A 16,692-nucleotide genomic window follows, 5' to 3' on the forward strand; every position below is an offset into this window, starting at 1 on the left:
AACAGTCTAAGGCCATTGGTGATCGAATATTAATATTTGGGCAGAAACAATAACTAGATGGTTAGGAAGCAGTGAAATCAAGGCATTCTACTTGGTATTAAGACTTTGTATATTATGCAGCCATCAAAAAAATGAAATCTTGCCATTTGCAATGACATTCCAGTGGATGGAACTAGAGGGTATTATGCTAAGTGAAATAAGTCAATCAGAGAAAGACAATGATATGATCTCACTGATGTGTGGAATTTAAGAAACAAGGCAGAGGATCATAGGGGAAGAGAGGAAAAAAAAGAAACGAGATGAAACCAGAGAGGGAGGCAAACCGTAAGAGACTCTTAATCTCAGGAAACAAACTGAGGGTTGCTGGAGGGGAGGGAGGTGGGGATATGGGGTGACTGGGTGACGGACACTGGGGAGGGTACGTGTTGTGGTGAGCACTAGGTGTTGTGTAGGACTGATGAATCACAGACCTGTACCCCTGAAACAAACAATACATTATACATTAATAATAAAATAAATAACTAATTAATTATTTAATTAATTTGTAGAAGAGTTCGAATTTAAGGTGGGTCTTCAAGATTAAGTACAGGGAGCTTGTCTTCTGCTTTTCTTTTATTAATTTCATGTTTCCATAAAGAGAAATGTCAAAACATATGCTTAACAGAAGAATATAAAAATATAAGCTAACTTACTGGTACAAGAAGATGCAAAATCTTTGCTTCGAAAGAGAGATACACAACTAGAATGGAAAATATCCTTGACCATTTGAGTCACTGTCAAAGGTCTGGAGAAATGTATAGAGTTTACACCTAGGAATCATGGGACTGTTAGGTGGCATTTCTGAAATCTTGACTACAAGAAGTGCTTGCGCTTACCAAGTGTGTTCCTAACTTTAGGCAATTAAATTATTGTATATTTATGTAGGCTTGACCACAAGTTGGACCAAGCCCTCACTCCCCAGTAGAGAAGATGGCCGGGTGATAGCACAGCTATCAACAACGGTGACAGGACTGTTATAATTGGGGTGAAGCAGGTGGAGGCTGACATTAAATGTCCAGGAAAATTTGGTCTCTTGATTGATTTGAGCTAGTGTTAACTTCCAGGAAGTTCCGATCTGGTGGATGGGACCCAGCAATACAACACTCTGAGGACTGATGGAGTCAGGATGGTGGGTGGTTGGCCTGTTCAGAGCAAAACCCCAGATGGCAAGTGGGAATATGAGAGCTGTGGGGCTGGCAGGAGCCAAGCAGTCTGGCACTCCAGGAAAGGCTTCAGCCTTCAGGAATCTAAAGGACACGGCAGGAAAACCAGAGGAGAGGCCCATCTTGGCACACCCTACATGCGTGGGTGTTCAGGACCCACCCTAGATCAGGAGGACACCCACCAGTGGTGACGGGATTTCATTTTGGCCCTTCTTCCAGTCTTTCACTCCGCTAATCAGTTTCAGTGAGATAATTAGAGATGATGTTGAGAGATGGGCAGAAATATCCTGGTGCAGAGGAGACTGCTGTTGACCCCATCACCCTGCCTTTTCTGCTGCCTCAGAGGGACACGGGAGTCTGAGATTGTGCTCTGAACATTGTACAGGACTGATGGTGTGAACATAGCAGGTGGTGGCATGCCATTTCCAGAGCAGGCTCCTTCTACTGACACCAACTATGGTGAATAAATTATAGAGCTGTGCTTAGACATCATCATCAGAGCCAACACTTCTGCCTCACATATTGTGTGTGACTTTACAGACAGTAGAACAATGAGAAACAATGTTGAATTGTTATATTGTACACCTGAAACTAATATAACATTGTATGTTCATTATGATTCAATTAAAAGAATACAATAGAGCAATGTCTTCAAAGAACTGGAGAAAAGCAATGGAAAACTTAGTCAAACTATAATTCAAGAGTGGGGGTAAAACAAGACATTTTCAGACATCCAAAGGCCAACAGAGCTAACTGTCTTCAGACCCTCCCTAAAAGAACTAAGAAAGAGTGCTTCAGGAAGAAAAAGTGAACCCAGAGGGTAGTCATGAGAAACAAGTAGCAGTCATGGACCCATATAGCTATAAAACATCATATTTAATTTTGTGTTAAAAAGTGTAAATCCAAGGTTGTAAACAAATATTCTCATGTTCATGGTAGACAAATCAGAGAACTTCAGACTTCCTTAGAAGAAAAATTACATTTTCTTTCCAAATTAATGGTTTTCTTGATTAGTCAGAAGTATCACAGATAGTTTCCCATTGATGGAAGACAATAAAAGAAATATAGAGAATGATCAACATATGACAAAAGTGGTATTAACAAAAGAGAGAATCAATAATTCTATAAATACCAAGATACTTGGTATTAGGGTGACCAGCTCATCCCAGTTGCCTGGGACTGTCTTGGTTTTAGCACTGAAAAGGCCTGTGCTCCAGAAAACCTATGAGTCCCAGGCAAACCAGGAAAGTTGGTCACCCCACCTGGTATCCAAATCCACAAAAATATTTCTTTTCCTATATTGCAGCACATACAAAACCCGATCTCTTCCTACCAAAAACAAACAAACCCAAGATCAATTCCAGATGTTAGTTTAAAGGCCTAAATATGAGTAGCCAATAATAAAATATAGGATATTATCTTTCTGATCTTGGTATTGGGAAGAACAACTTTCTAAAAAGTCATAAATCTGACTACAATAAAATATAAAAATGTGTCTAACAAGAAAAATAGAAACATATTCTACACAAAGACATGTACATGAATATTTACAGCAGTATGATTAATACCAGCCAAAAAGTGGAAGGAACCCAAATGTCCATCAACTGGTGAATGGATGAACAAAATGTGGTATATATCCATAGAGTCGAATATGATTTGACCATAAAAGGAGTGAAGTATTGAAACCCTAAAACATGGATGAACTTTGAAAAGATGATGCTAAGTGAAAGAAGACAGACACCAAAGACCACATACTGTATGATTCCATTTATGTGAAATGTCCAGAATAGATAAATTCACAGAGACAGGAAGTAGATTAGCAGTTCCCTAGGCCTAGGGGAAATGGGTGTTGATGTGTACAGTTTCATTTTGCAGTGATAAACTGTTCTAAAGTCATGGTGATGGCTGCACAATGGTATGAATATACTAAAACCGTTGACTACTACCATTTAAATTGTGAGTTTACAGTGTGCAAATTATATCTGAATAAAACTATTTTTAAAATGTGTTTAACAAAAGATCAGAAGTATAATGAACAGATAGAACATACTGGGAGAAGATAATTACAAGGCATTTAACAAACAAAGAACATTAACCTAGAACACATAAAGAAAGAACTTCAGGAGATGAATAAGAATATAATAGCCAGAAGAAAAAAAAGCAAATGAAATGAAGGAGAAAACATAATCCGCTTTGCTCCTACCAACAAGGATTGGATATGTGAAAGCTAAATATATAGGCTTCTAAATATAATACTCCACCCTAAAAAAACCTCTAGGTTTTTTTTGCACCTTTTGCACCTAGGCAAAAGGAGACCTGTCGGAGAGGATTCACTGAAGCATTAATCTGATTGAGAAAAATTGAAAAGGTCTCTAAAGTTCATGAACAGAGAATGGATAAATATATTGCAGTGTAGTTATTCAATGTAATACCATCAGCATTTAAATGCATGTGCTGGAGGGGAAAAAAAAATTTGTGGGGCACCTGGGTGGCTCAGTTGGTTAAGCGTCCAAATGTTTATTTTGGCTCAGGTCATGATCTCAGGATTGTGGGATCGAGCCCCAGGTCGGGCTTCATGCTCAGCGCTCAGCGTGGAGTCTGCTTGGAATTCTCTATACCCTCTCCCTCTGCCCCTCTCTGCCCCTCTCTCTCAAATAAATAAATAAATAAATAAATAAATAAATAAATAAAATCTTTTTTTTTTAAAGTACATAGCAAACTTTAACTGTTTCAATGTTTAATCTCCTTGATTTTTTTTTCTCAGCACGTTTTTGAGACATATCCATGTTGACAATACACAGTAGAGGCAATTTTTAAGAAAAGAAAAAGGCAATATGTTTTCAAAGACCTTGTATTATCTTTCTCAGAATTCTGCTTCATGGCCTTCTGGCATTTTGTTTTATCAAAAAAGTCATGCAGATGCTGGATTTCTTAAACTTTTTTCCTTTCTAGAAGATTGAAGAATTTTTTTCTCTTTGTAGCTCAAAAATTTACCAAAATATATCTAACCATGGGGCTTCTTTTACTGAATAGCACTTAAACATGGTGAGCAACTATTTTAGCTTTCAGCAACGTTCTCTTGTTCTACTGTAACAATAACAATACACTCAGGTTAAAAACTTGACACAAAATAAATTTTTCACTTTTTTAAGAACACATTATCTCATTGAGAAATATTTCTACTTTTAAAAAAAAGACATGGAAAAAATGTCAAAGCTTAAATAAAGATTGTGTTATTTAATTCACAATGTAACTTCCAGTTCTCTTAGAAATCTTGTGTCAAATTCATCCTTTCTTTTTCTCTTTGATTTTTCATACCCATTGTGTACTGATGTTTTCTGCTTACGAAAGAAGCTTAAGAAGTCGAGTAGTATTAATGCTTCTGCAGCAAGAACGCCCTCCAGATGCCTCTTAAGTTTTTGTTTCGAGAAACCAATTACTGAAACTGGCATCATGAAAGCAGCAAGTTAGAAGAGTTCCTGCATTTCTAATGACTTTGCATTAATGAAAAACAGCTAGCTGCACACACACACACACACACACAATTACTGAAAATCCATAAAGCGAATGTGCTAAAAATAGGCTGAATTGCTCTTATAAAATGGTAGAAAGGAAAGATATAATAAAAGGGATAGAAAAGGGTACAGGAGCAATATAGTCGGATAAAGCAAGCTCAAATAACCAAGAATAAAAATCCATCTTGAAATTAATGGGGAGCTAAAAGCATTCCTCCTGAAAGCAAGACCAAGGCAAGGGTGTCTATGCTCTCCCCTGCTGTGCACTTTAGCTATCAGTTGATGCAGTGGGAGAAGAGAATACAACCTGAGGCCTAAGAATCAGAAGAGATATGGGAAGACTCTCCCTGTCTGCAGAAGGTAGGAGAGTATACCTGGAAATCTCAAGAGAATTGTTGCTAAAGTAATGCAAACACAGAAGAATTCAATACAAAGAAGGTATAGAATTAGTGTAAAAAAAAAAGAATAGCCTTCAGAACGTGAAGAACTCTTACAATTCAAAAGTAAAAAGACAAACCAATTTAAAAGTAGGCAAAAGAGGAGCGTCTGGGTGGCTCAGTCAATTGAGCATCTGACTCTGATTTCGGCTGCGGTCATGATCTCAGGCTGGTGAGACAGAGCCCCAAGTTGGGCTCTGTGCTCAGCGGAAAGTCTGCTTGAGATTCTCTCTTCCTCTCTCTCTGTCCCCCCCTCCCACCCCGCTCTCTCTAAAATAAATAGATAAATCTTTTTTTTTTTTTACAAAAAGACATTTAAATAAAAATAAATTAAATCAAATAAAGTAAACTTAGAAAATAAAAGTAGGCAAAAGTTCTGAGTAGACAGGTCTCCAAAGAGGACATACAAATAGGTAAAGAAAAAGTACCCCATCTCGTTAGCCATTAGCAAAATGTAAGTCAAAACCACAATGAGATACCACCTCCTACCCCCTGAGATGGTGAGAATAAAAAACACAGACACTAACAAGTGTTGACAAGGATGTGGAGAAACTGGGTCCCTCCGGCATTCCTGGTAGGAATGCAGCTGCTTTTGAAAACAGTTTCTTCAACATTTTAAAAATAGAGTTACCACGGGAAAGCATTTCTGCTCCTAAGTGTCTACCCAAAAGAAAAACAAACATCCACACAAAAAACTAGCACATGACCATGCACAGCAGAATTATTTGTAATAGCCAAAGAGTGCAAATAACCTAAATGTCCACCAGCTGATGGATGGGTGACAAACTGTCACATAGCCATACGATGGAATGTTATTAAGCTGCAAAAAGGAGTGAGGTACTGATACCCACTACAATGAACCTTAAAAACACGATGCCAGGTGGAAGAAGGCAGCCACCAAAGACCGCGTGCTGTGTCATCCACGAGAGGCGTGTCAACAGAGACAGGAAGTCAACTAGGGTGTAGTGAGGAGGGGCTGCTCCTTGGGGCTTCCTTTCAGGGTGATGAAAACGTTCCGAAGTTAGATTATGGTGATGGTTGTACGGCCTTGTGATTATGCTACAAAGTACTGAATCGTACACTTGGAACAGGAAACTTCGTGTTATATAAATGATGCTCAGTAAAGCTACTAAGAAAGTAAGAGCCTTGATGTGTGCAAACAGGAACCAGTTAGGAGATGAGATGAAAATCGTGTTTGCTGTAACACCACAACACTTGGAATAAGCACAAAGAGATGTAGCAGATGCATACGAGGAAATGTAAGGTCTCCTGAAAGACACGGTAAATTGTGATTGTGTGCCCTCCTGGTTTTCTCTAACGCTTTTGCATGGGTGCCTATAAATATCTAAAACCTCCATTTTGACTGGAAACACAAACACATTTTGACTAGAGAATGTATACTTTTTTTCAAGGCGCAGAAATGAGATGAAAATCCAAAACACCCCTGATAACCTGACCTTATTATTACTTTCTAACGGACATGTTTTTATGAAAATAACTATTAATCGGGGTAGCCTGGGTGGCTCAGTCGCCTAAGCGTCTGCCTTCGGCTCAGGTCACGATCCCGGGGTCCTGGGATCGAGTCCCACATCAGGCTCCTTGTTCAGTGGGGAACCTGTTTCTCCCTCTGCCTGCTGCTCACCCTGCTTGTGCTCTCTTGCTCTCTCTCTCTCTCAAATAAATAAAATCTTAAAAAAAAAGAACTATTAATCTAAATGTAAACTCTCCCTCAACTAGTATAGACCACAATATTATAATTTATTTTGCTAGTATTTTAGCATACTTTTGGTTTTCTTTTTTTTTAAGATTTTTTATTTATTTGAGAAAGAGTATGCATGAGTGGAGAGCAGAGGCAGAGAGAGAGGGAGAAGCAGGCCCCCTGCTGAGTAGGCAGCCCAACGGGGCTCCATCCCAGGACCCCGAGATCATGACCTGAGCTGAAGGCAGATGCTTAAGCGACTGAGCCACCCAGGTGACCTACTTTTGGTTTTCCTAAGAAAACCAGTCAGGGTCAATTTTTTTCAAGAAAAGAAGGAAATTCCACTTGGTAATCTGGAGTTCCCTTTAAAATAGTCCTTGAAGCAGAATGATCTCAACTGACATGTAAATGTCTTGTTTCATGCAGTCTTACTGTTAGAAACCAAGAAGAACAGAGACCCAGGAGGCCCTCCCATGAACTCCGACGAGAAGACCTTCCAACCTGTGAAGAAAGGTAAGATGGGTAGTAAGGAGGGCACGTATTGCATGGTGCACTGGGTGTTATATGCAACTAATGAATCATCGAACTTTACATCAAAAACCAGGGATGTACTGTATGGTGACTAACATAATAAAAAAAATTAAAAAAAAAAAAGAAAGGTAAATCTCATTATTGTTTAGCTCACTAAATTGACAGAAATGCCAGCCTTATTGTTTTGAATTTTCCGGCATTATAACACAGTTTCTCTAATTGCAGCTTAATAATATCAAATCATAATGCGGCATCCCATTTCCACTCTGCAGAGTTCAAAATGTGACAGGGAGAAAAATTAGTTCCATTATTAATTTCATCCCTGCTAATCACAAATAGAAATTAATGCTTCCTGACAAAATATGACATTATCATATTTTCATAGGCATAGACTTTTTTAAAATAAAAGACCATAATGAAACATACATGTTTGGTTTCCAGGAAAGTTTTAAATGCCCACTTTTTTCCTTAACTATAAATTCATACTCTTGCTAATGTAGTGTTGTCTTAATTTAAGTATTTCGAAAAAAGTTGGGAAGAAAACACATAAATTACTTTCCATAATATCAGATTTTAAAATTATCTTTTTGTTCCTGTATTATCAGCTGGCTTACTTTCACTTACCTATTCTAATACCTTTTCTTGGTATTATACCTATGTAATTACAGATACTGGACAAATATCCTAAAAGCATTGTTCAAATAGGTCTTATATTAAATTGCTTATTTTTGAGGGGAAAAAACCAAGTAGCCTAAAAGGTTACTTAAGTGTTTCTTTTTCATTCTTTATCTTATTTATCCTTACCCAGATTTTTCAAAGTCTGGGGAGCATATTAAAATCTTCCACAATTTGGGGCACCTGGCATGCTCAGTTGGAAGAGCATGAGACTTCACCTCAGGGTCATGAGTTCAAGCCCCATGTTGGGTGTAGAGATTACTAAAAAAATTAAATAAATGAAAACTTTTTAAAAATATTCCACAATTTATGAGTTTGTTTAAAAATAGCTTTTATCAATGGGCGCCTCGGTGGTTCAGTTCATGAAGTGTCTGCCTTCGGCTCAAGTCACAGTCTCGGAGTCGTGGGATTGAGCCCTGCATCCCACTCCCTACTCAGCTGGGAGTCTGATTCTCCCTTTGCTCCTCCTCCAGCTCGTGCTCTCTCTCTCTTTCTCTCTCTCTCTCAATAAACAAAATCTTAAAAATTAAAAAAAAAATTTTTTTTTTTTAAGATAGCTTTTATCTTGAGGCACCTGGCTGGCTGAATTGGAAGAGCATGCGACTCGTGATTTCAGGGTTGTGAGTTCAAGCCCCATGCTGGGTGTAGAGATTACCAAAAAAAAAAAAAAAAACCTTTTTAAAAAGGGCTTTCCCCTATATATTTTGGTATGTTGTATTCTGTACCAAAGCCTTGAGGCTGTTATATCTGGAACCAGAATGCCTCATCGAGGACTGACTATAACCATCCTGCCAGTGGGACCTTGGGCACTTTACTGAGACACCACACTGTGCCTCGGTTTTCTTGTGTGTAAAATGGGGATAATAGTTTACCGTGGCTATTGTTGTGAGCCCGGCAAGCATTCAATATATGTTGGCCATTATTTGTTCTCAATCAAATTCCAGAATATGAAATGACTTTATCCAACATAATGCCTTTTGTTTCCAATTCTATTTAGATATTAATATTATTCTTATTTGCATTTGTCTCATATATCTTTACCTGTCTACTTGTTCTTAAATTTTGTAATATTTTGTATGTTTCCTGAAAATAGCATTATATTGGATTTTGGCCCCATAGCAGTTTGTCTCTAAATGGGGCAATAGAATCCAATGACATTGGGTCAGTTATCTTGATGATGACTGGTAAGTTTAGTCTTCTAGCATATTCTTTGATTCCTTGTAATACCTCCTAATTACTTCCTTAATCTATGTTTGTTTGGCTTTGGTTTGGGTTTTTGCTATTTGAACTGTGCCTTCTTTGTTTTTAGGTCCTTCGGTACTGTGGAAAGTATATGCTTGCTCTTATTTTAAATATTTTTATTTATTTGTTTGTTGGTTGGTGTGTTTAAGTAGGCTCCACACCCAATGTGGGGCTCGAACTCAAAACCCCGAGATCAAGAGTTGCATGCTCTACCAAGTGACTCAGCCAGGTGCCTCTGCTCTCTCTTAATTTTAAAAAGATGTACTACCAATTGCCTTTAAGTTTTTCAGAATCATCCTTTAATATATATTTCTTAAACTGACAGGAGTAAAAAAGTATCTTTTGAATCTTCATATTTAAGGAACGTAATTTAGCATACTTTACTCCACCAATTTAATTATTTAGTTAATTGAATAATTAATTTAATTAACCTTTTAAGTAACTTTTGGCTGTGTGGCAGAGTAGATAATCGGAGGGCCTTCCCAATGCAAAATAACAGATTTTGCATTATTCTAAAATTTTTGCATCACTGGACTCCTAGAAAGGAAAATGACAAAGTACCTGAAAAACCAAACCAAATAAAAAGATAAGCAAAACCCTGAGTAGTGACTACTAAGCACGGGAAAGAAGGGTTTTCTCTGAGAACAAGGGCAGAGCAGGGTGGGGACGTGGTGTTGAAACTGAGATCCCAGATTAAGCGCAAGTGGTCATGGGTCAGTAACACCTTCTAGATCTCAGAAGAAGCCAACACATGACCTCTGCAAAAAGACGAAAATATCCACAATTTTGACTCTTAGTTTTCTTTTTTCTTTTTTTTTTTTTTAAGATTTTATTTATTTATTTGACAGAGATAGAGACAGCCAGGGAGAGAGGGTACACAAGCAGGGGGAGTGGGAGAGGAAGAAGCAGGCTCATAGCAGAAGAGCCTGATGTGGGGCTCGATCCCATAATGCTGGGATCACGCCCTGAGCCAAAGGCAGACGCTTAACCGCTGTGCCACCCAGGCGCCCCTGACTCAGTTTTCTAAGGATTAAGACCAACCAGAATGTAAGCTAAAACTAAAAGGACACAGCCCACAAATGACAGTCCGCAGAAACAATGCTTGGATTTAGAGCCCGAAGGACGTCAGATATTAGAATCATCTGCAATAAAATATAAAGTAATGGTCTCTGAAATGTGTAAACCAATCAAAGATGGATTCACAAAAATAAGTGAGCAGAATTCAACTATCAGAAGTGTCCTGGAGGACTGTGAAGTTGTACTATAGTTTTGCAAGATGCCACCTTGAGGAAACTGGACAAATGGCACATGGGATCCCTCTGTATTATTTTTTTCTTTATGTTGTTAATATTACTTTTCTGAAGCCAGAAGTCTACACTTTTCTTGAAGCCAAAAGTCCAAAATCAAGGTGTTAGCAGGGCCATGCTGTCTGATGGCTCTATGGGAGATCCCTTCCTCCCCTCTTAGAGCTCCTCTAATGGCATTCCTTGGCTTGTAGATATACCGCCCTAATCACAGGACCATCTTATCCCAGGGTGTGCCTGTCTCAGCCTCCAGACTCCCCTGTTTTTTCTTAAGATTTTATTTATTTATTTATTTATTTATTTGACAGAGAGAGAGCATGAGTAGGGGGAGTAGCAGGCAGAGGGAGAGGGAGAAGCAGGCTCCCGGCTGAGCAGGGCGCCTGATGCGGGGCTGGATCCCAGAATCCCGGGATCATGACCTGAGCCCAAGGCAGATGCTTAACTGACTGAGCCACCCAGGCGCCCCCAGATTCCCCTTGTATCTAAATACCAGTCCTACTGGATCAGGGCTCATCTTAATCACCTAATTTTAACTTAGTTAAATCTACAAGGACACGATTTCCAAATCCAGTGACAATCTGAGGTACTAGAGTTAGGACGTCAACATATCTTTTTTAGGGAACGTTGTTTAACTCACAACACCCTCCTACAAAAGAAACACTAGATCCAATGGGTTTTACAGATTGGTTCCATAAAGCAGTTCTGGAATTAATCATTCCAAGGTTATACAGGTCTTGTATAACTACCCAGATGTCTAAGAAATCAATTCAACAGGGATACCAAAACCAAAAGAGGACAGTACAAGAATGGAAGGTTGGAGATAAATCCTGAGTACTTGGGAACTCTGGCCACATACACCAACGTGGGCGAATCTTAGACACTTAGTGTTGGGTGACCAAAACAAGTGGCAGAAGACAACATAGAGCCAGCCATTTTTATAAAGTGAAGGGGAAAAAAACCACTGAAGGATATATTCTTCAGGGATCCCTACCTACATAAAAACAATGAGAAGAAAGGGGGAAAGAAATTATTTAATAGGGATCATTGCTGCACAGACGATGTTTTCTGACCTCAATATAATTAACATATAAATAAAAATAAAGTAAACCAGGGTGAGTCCAAAGTCAAGCCCAGCAGTTCCCTCAGGAGAGTGGGGTGTGGCCATGGGACCACGGTAGGTGCAGCTGGTGGTGACGAGCTGGTTCTCACGGTGAGTGTGTTTATCATCCTTTCTAGCTTGCAGTTATATAACATATTCATTTCCCTTGCTCTTTAAAATTCTCTTTCAAGTTTTAAAAACCACAAAAGAGACACAGCCCCATGGCTGTTCTGGAAGGTAGTGTGCTGAAGTCTGACGTACTTCTGTCACAGGTGACTGAGAAGTCTTGGTCGCATGCTTCTAGAACTTTTCTTTACTGTTACAATTTTAAAACTTTGCCAGGACTCATCGAGACGTAAACAAGTATGTTCTTAGCAGTTCTTCTAGCAATCAGTCTGCGAGCATCTCCAGCTGAACAATTTGAAAGGATCATACTTGCGTGTTTTTGCCAAAGGCGTAAAGAAATGAGCACAGCTCTCTCCCTTCCTAGGAGGGCCGAGGAGCACATTTTCGTTCTCAGAGGGGAAAAGGGTATATACCCTTGCTAGTGAGGAAATTCAAAGTAACTACTGATAACATGGCTCCCTCTTGCCCATTTCTTTCCGTCTCCACCAAGCCCAAGTCCCACTCTGGAGGAAGTCAACGCCTGGGCTCAGTCCTTCGACAAGGTAATGCTCACTCCGGCGGGAAGGAATGCTTTTCGGGAATTCCTCCGAACAGAATTCAGTGAAGAAAATATGCTTTTCTGGATGGCGTGCGAGGAACTGAAAAAGGAAGCTAATAAAACCATCATTGAAGAGAAAGCAAGGATAATCTATGAAGACTACATTTCTATTCTTTCTCCTAAAGAGGTAGGTACCCCTCAAAGGGCTTCCTCCCGGGAGGCCGTTGGTAAAACGAAGGGCACAGTACGGCTACCCCAAAACAGAGATGGCGATCCCACCTGCACTCGTAGTACCCAGATGCCTTTGACTGTGGTCCCACATGCGGGCTCTCAGTGGGCCCGGAAATCTGTGAAAGCTTTTGGGCCTCTTTCTGGAGAAAGTATTTCTGACTTTCACCAGATTCTCCAGAAGGGGGAGTCTATGCATTTTATTGTAAACACTTTAAAAACATCATGCCCTGTAAGCGTTTCTTTAAATAAAATTATCCTTTTATTCTGAACACCAGTTATTTTTAGAGCTATTTTTATTTGAATAGAAATAACCTTGGTAATGTGCCACAGAGGTTTTCCCTGTGGTGTCCTTCCCTTAGAGAAGAGAGACTGTCAGAGGGGCATCAGTCAAGCTTCCTTCCCCCAGTTTTTGTTCCTTCAAATCTAAAATCTGTGGGGTCAGGATGATATCAAAACCGAGCTCCTTCTTTCTTAATTTTTTAAAGATGTATTTATTTGAGAGTGATCATGTGAGTGAGTGGGGGGAGGGGCAGAGGGAGCGAGAGAGAGAGAGAGAGAGAGAGAGAGAGAGAGAGAGAGAGAGAGAGAGAATCTCCAGCAGATTCCCCACTAAGCATTGAGCCCGACACAGGGCTCAATCTCACGACCTTGAGATCATGACCTGCTGAGCTGAAACCAAGAGTCCGAGGCTCGCCAACTACGCCACCTGGGCGCCCCTAGCTCCTTCTTTCTTTAAATTCCAAGTGGAATTCCAAATTCTTTACATTCTTGAGTGGAACAGTAAGGTAGACTAGGGTTTTCGTGGAAGCAGATCATAAAGTCTTACTAATTTTAAACTTTGGACTTACCCTGAGCGCATGGCCAAGTCAGTGCCAGTCTGAAGTTGGAGTGTCAGAGTGGGGTTTGTACTTTGGAAAGAGCCCTCTGACCAAACAGTGGGGTGGTTTGGAGGGGCACTCAGGAGACAGGAGACCAGGTAGGAGGCCAGTGAACCAGTCCAGCAGGAAATGGTGAGTGACCTCCCCAAGGGTCTTGCTAGAGAAGAGGGACGAGGTGGACAGATCTGAAAAGGGTTAAAGAGGCAGGGTCCCCAAGACTTTGTGACTACAGAGCCAGAGGGAAAAAGAAGGATGAGAAGGACTTGGAACTGGATGGAAATAAATAGTTCTCTTCCTTCACAAGCTATCCAAGAAAGAGATCTGGAGATGCTGGCAATCTGTGTTGAATGTAGAGTTGGCCCTTGAACAACAGGGGATTGGGGGCACTGACCCCACACACTCAATAATCTACATATAACTTTGACTCCCTGAAAACTTAACTACTAAGAGCCTACTGTTGACTAGAAGCCTGACAACATAAACAGTCTGTTAACATGTGCTTTGTATATGTATTTTATACTGTATTCTTACAATAAAGTTACAGAAAAGAAATTGTTACTCGAAATGGTAAGAGAAAAATGCACTTACGGTACTTGATGTTTATTTAAAAAAAAAAAATCCACTATAAGTGGACCCATGCAATTCAAACCCATGTTGTTCAAGGTCAAATGTATTGAGTTACCTGTGAGGGGGCACAAGGGGCTTTCCAGGAGGAAAGTGGGTATATGCATCTGGAAAGATAGATCACTGAAGTCAGTCTTTACTGGTCAGCTAGTCTTATTTTCAGTTTTATCATAAAGAGTAGCATGTGCATTGTATAGCATTGGGATTATCATGGCCTCCCAGGGCAGAGCTGGTCTGGCTAAGGCTCTTCGCACAGAACAGAAAATATGTGAGCTCGTCTCTGCAGCCTGTACTCCTCTTTATTCGGCTGGTCTGAGACAGCCTTTTCTAGGATGAGCAAAACATCAGAGAAAGAAGAGCCAACATCTCCTAAGGGCTTAATGAATTCCAAGCACTTTAAATAAATTCTCATTAAATCCCCACCAGCTACCATCACCGTCATCTCCTTTATGGAGAAGTTCGTGAGGGTGCAGCTTCCTTTGCCCCAGGCCCCACAACTAATCAGTGACGTAGCTGGGTTAATTTAAACATGGGCTCTGGAGAGCCTGGGTGGCTCAGTCATTGGGTGTCTGCCTTTGGCTCAGGGCGTGATCCCAGGGTCCTGGGATCAAGCCCCGCGTTGGGCTCCCTTCTCCACTGGGAGCCTGCTTCTTACTCTCCCACTCTCCCTGCTGTGTTCCCTCTCTCACTGGCTGTCTCTCTCTCTGTCAAATAAATAGATGGAATCTAACAAAAATAAATAAATAAATAAATACGGGCCCTGTGCTCTTAACCCTTCCACGGTTAGCGTCCATTCACCAGCCAGCCTGACACGCATTCCCAGAAATCTGCGACTGGCTCTAGTCTGGGACCTCCAGGGTTTAGCCCTAATGCTATTAGGAAATTAGCAAGGCGTCAAGGACACAGTACAATCACTTTAAAGAAGGAAAACAATGTTGTGGTTTTCTAAAGCAGTGTGATCCCCACCAGCATTACCTAGAACTTATGAGAAATACACATTTTCAGGCCCCTCCCCTGACCTCCCAAGTCAGAAACTCTGCAGCTGGCAGCCAGCAATCTGTTTAACAGGCATTCTAGGGCCTTCTGACACCGGGGAAATTTGAGAACCCTCTGTTGTTTATGTGTTCAGTTTCTTTTTCAGCAATTTAGATTTTTGGATGACTTTGGTTTGGGGTTTTTAAAAAACAGAACAAGGATTTCCAAAGGGAAATATATCTAATACCACTCTTACGTGTTTCTGCTGACAGGTCAGCTTGGACTCCCGAGTAAGAGAAGTCATCAATAGGAACATGGTGGAGCCATCCCAACACATCTTTGATGATGCACAACTCCAGATCTACACGTTAATGCACAGAGACTCATATCCCCGGTTCATGAACTCTGCCCTCTATAAAGATCTGCTTCAGTCCTTAGCTGAGAAATCAGTTGAAGCATAGGATGTTATCAAACATATTTATTATTAATAAAATAATAAAAGAACTGATGGACTATATCTAGTACAGGGAACTTAGAGGTAGTAGTATCTTCTGCTAGAGTAATACTTGGGCTGTTTTAATCAGCAGACGCTTCCTTTTACAGAAGGCTATATATTCACATTGTAAACTGCGGCCACTTGTAGTGATACTTTTGAAAAAAAAAAGGGGGGTATGGCTGTCTTAAAAAAAAGATAGTATATTTACATTTACGGTCACCACAGCATGTTGTCAATGGCAAAGAACATTCTAGAAGACACTCCCGCCTGGGGCATGCGTGTCCACTGGAGCCAACAGGACTGCCTTTGTTTTGCATGAGTACAGTTTCTACCTGATGACTCTCCTGCCAAGGAAAAGGGGTTCAAGTGTTTCTTAGCTACTCCTTCCTTCCGTCCAGCTGTTTTGAATATTTTGCTTCTCAGTGCCATCACAGGACCCAAATTCCCATTTTATAAAGTGTCACCAACTTATAAAAATGGCATCCCGCTTTTATCTTAGAATCCGTGTATGTATGTGCACGTGTCTATAATGGTTAAGGAAAGTACTGTGCTCTTAAGTGGATCGGTCGCACCTGTTTGGTAAGAGAAGTAGTGTTTAGAAAAATTCTTTCGTTGAAAAGTAACCATGATTTTATTATCAGAATCTGCCAACCTAAAGACTGAATTTTTAATTTGCTACTTAGTCGCGTTCATACTGGAACTTTCAAATAAGCATATTTTCATTTTTATTATTCAAGGAAATATGGGCATTTTCACTCAAAAAATAAAGCACAAGAGTTTTATCTCCATTTTTTTTCTACATGTTAAATATTGGGGACCATAGGATGAAGTAAGTAGGGAGACGTGCAAGGTATCATTTAGCTCCCAGACTAGCATTCTGAATTTAGATCCCACTGTTTTTAATTGTAGGCAAATGGATAACTTAAACAGCTTCTAGGTAAAACTGGTGGTTTATCCCTAAGTCATCCTGAAGAAACCCATCACTGTGGTGAATGGGAAAGACATGCAAAATCTGGAACAGTTTGAGTAGTGGGTTAGAAATGTGCCAGGGGCCCACGGCAGCCTTCACCCTTGGGGGAGAGGGGTTCTTTCCTCCTGGTTATCCTCATCTGGCCTGACG

At 40.2% G+C, this 16,692-nt stretch overlaps 1 protein-coding gene across 4 annotated transcripts in view; it reads left to right on the plus strand.

The window, feature by feature from the left end:
• The window catches only part of RGS20 (regulator of G protein signaling 20), a 48,237-nt gene extending 31,860 nt beyond the window's left edge, over positions 1-16,377 (plus strand). For 3 of the 4 annotated variants that reach the window (XM_034650163.1, XM_011237619.3, XM_034650164.1), the window contains exons 3-5: positions 7,280-7,366; positions 12,321-12,555; positions 15,349-15,537. In XM_034650163.1, the coding sequence (XP_034506054.1) occupies positions 7,280-7,366; positions 12,321-12,555; positions 15,349-15,537 (511 nt within the window). Of the gene's footprint in view, positions 1-7,279; positions 7,367-12,320; positions 12,556-15,348 lie in introns of all 4 variants that reach the window. The other variant, XM_019810270.2, reaches the window with a different exon arrangement.
• Positions 16,378-16,692: the final 315 nt, after the last annotated feature.

This window comes from Ailuropoda melanoleuca, unplaced genomic scaffold, assembly GCF_002007445.2.
Source record: "Ailuropoda melanoleuca isolate Jingjing unplaced genomic scaffold, ASM200744v2 unplaced-scaffold11384, whole genome shotgun sequence".
Taxonomy (NCBI): domain Eukaryota; kingdom Metazoa; phylum Chordata; class Mammalia; order Carnivora; family Ursidae; genus Ailuropoda; species Ailuropoda melanoleuca.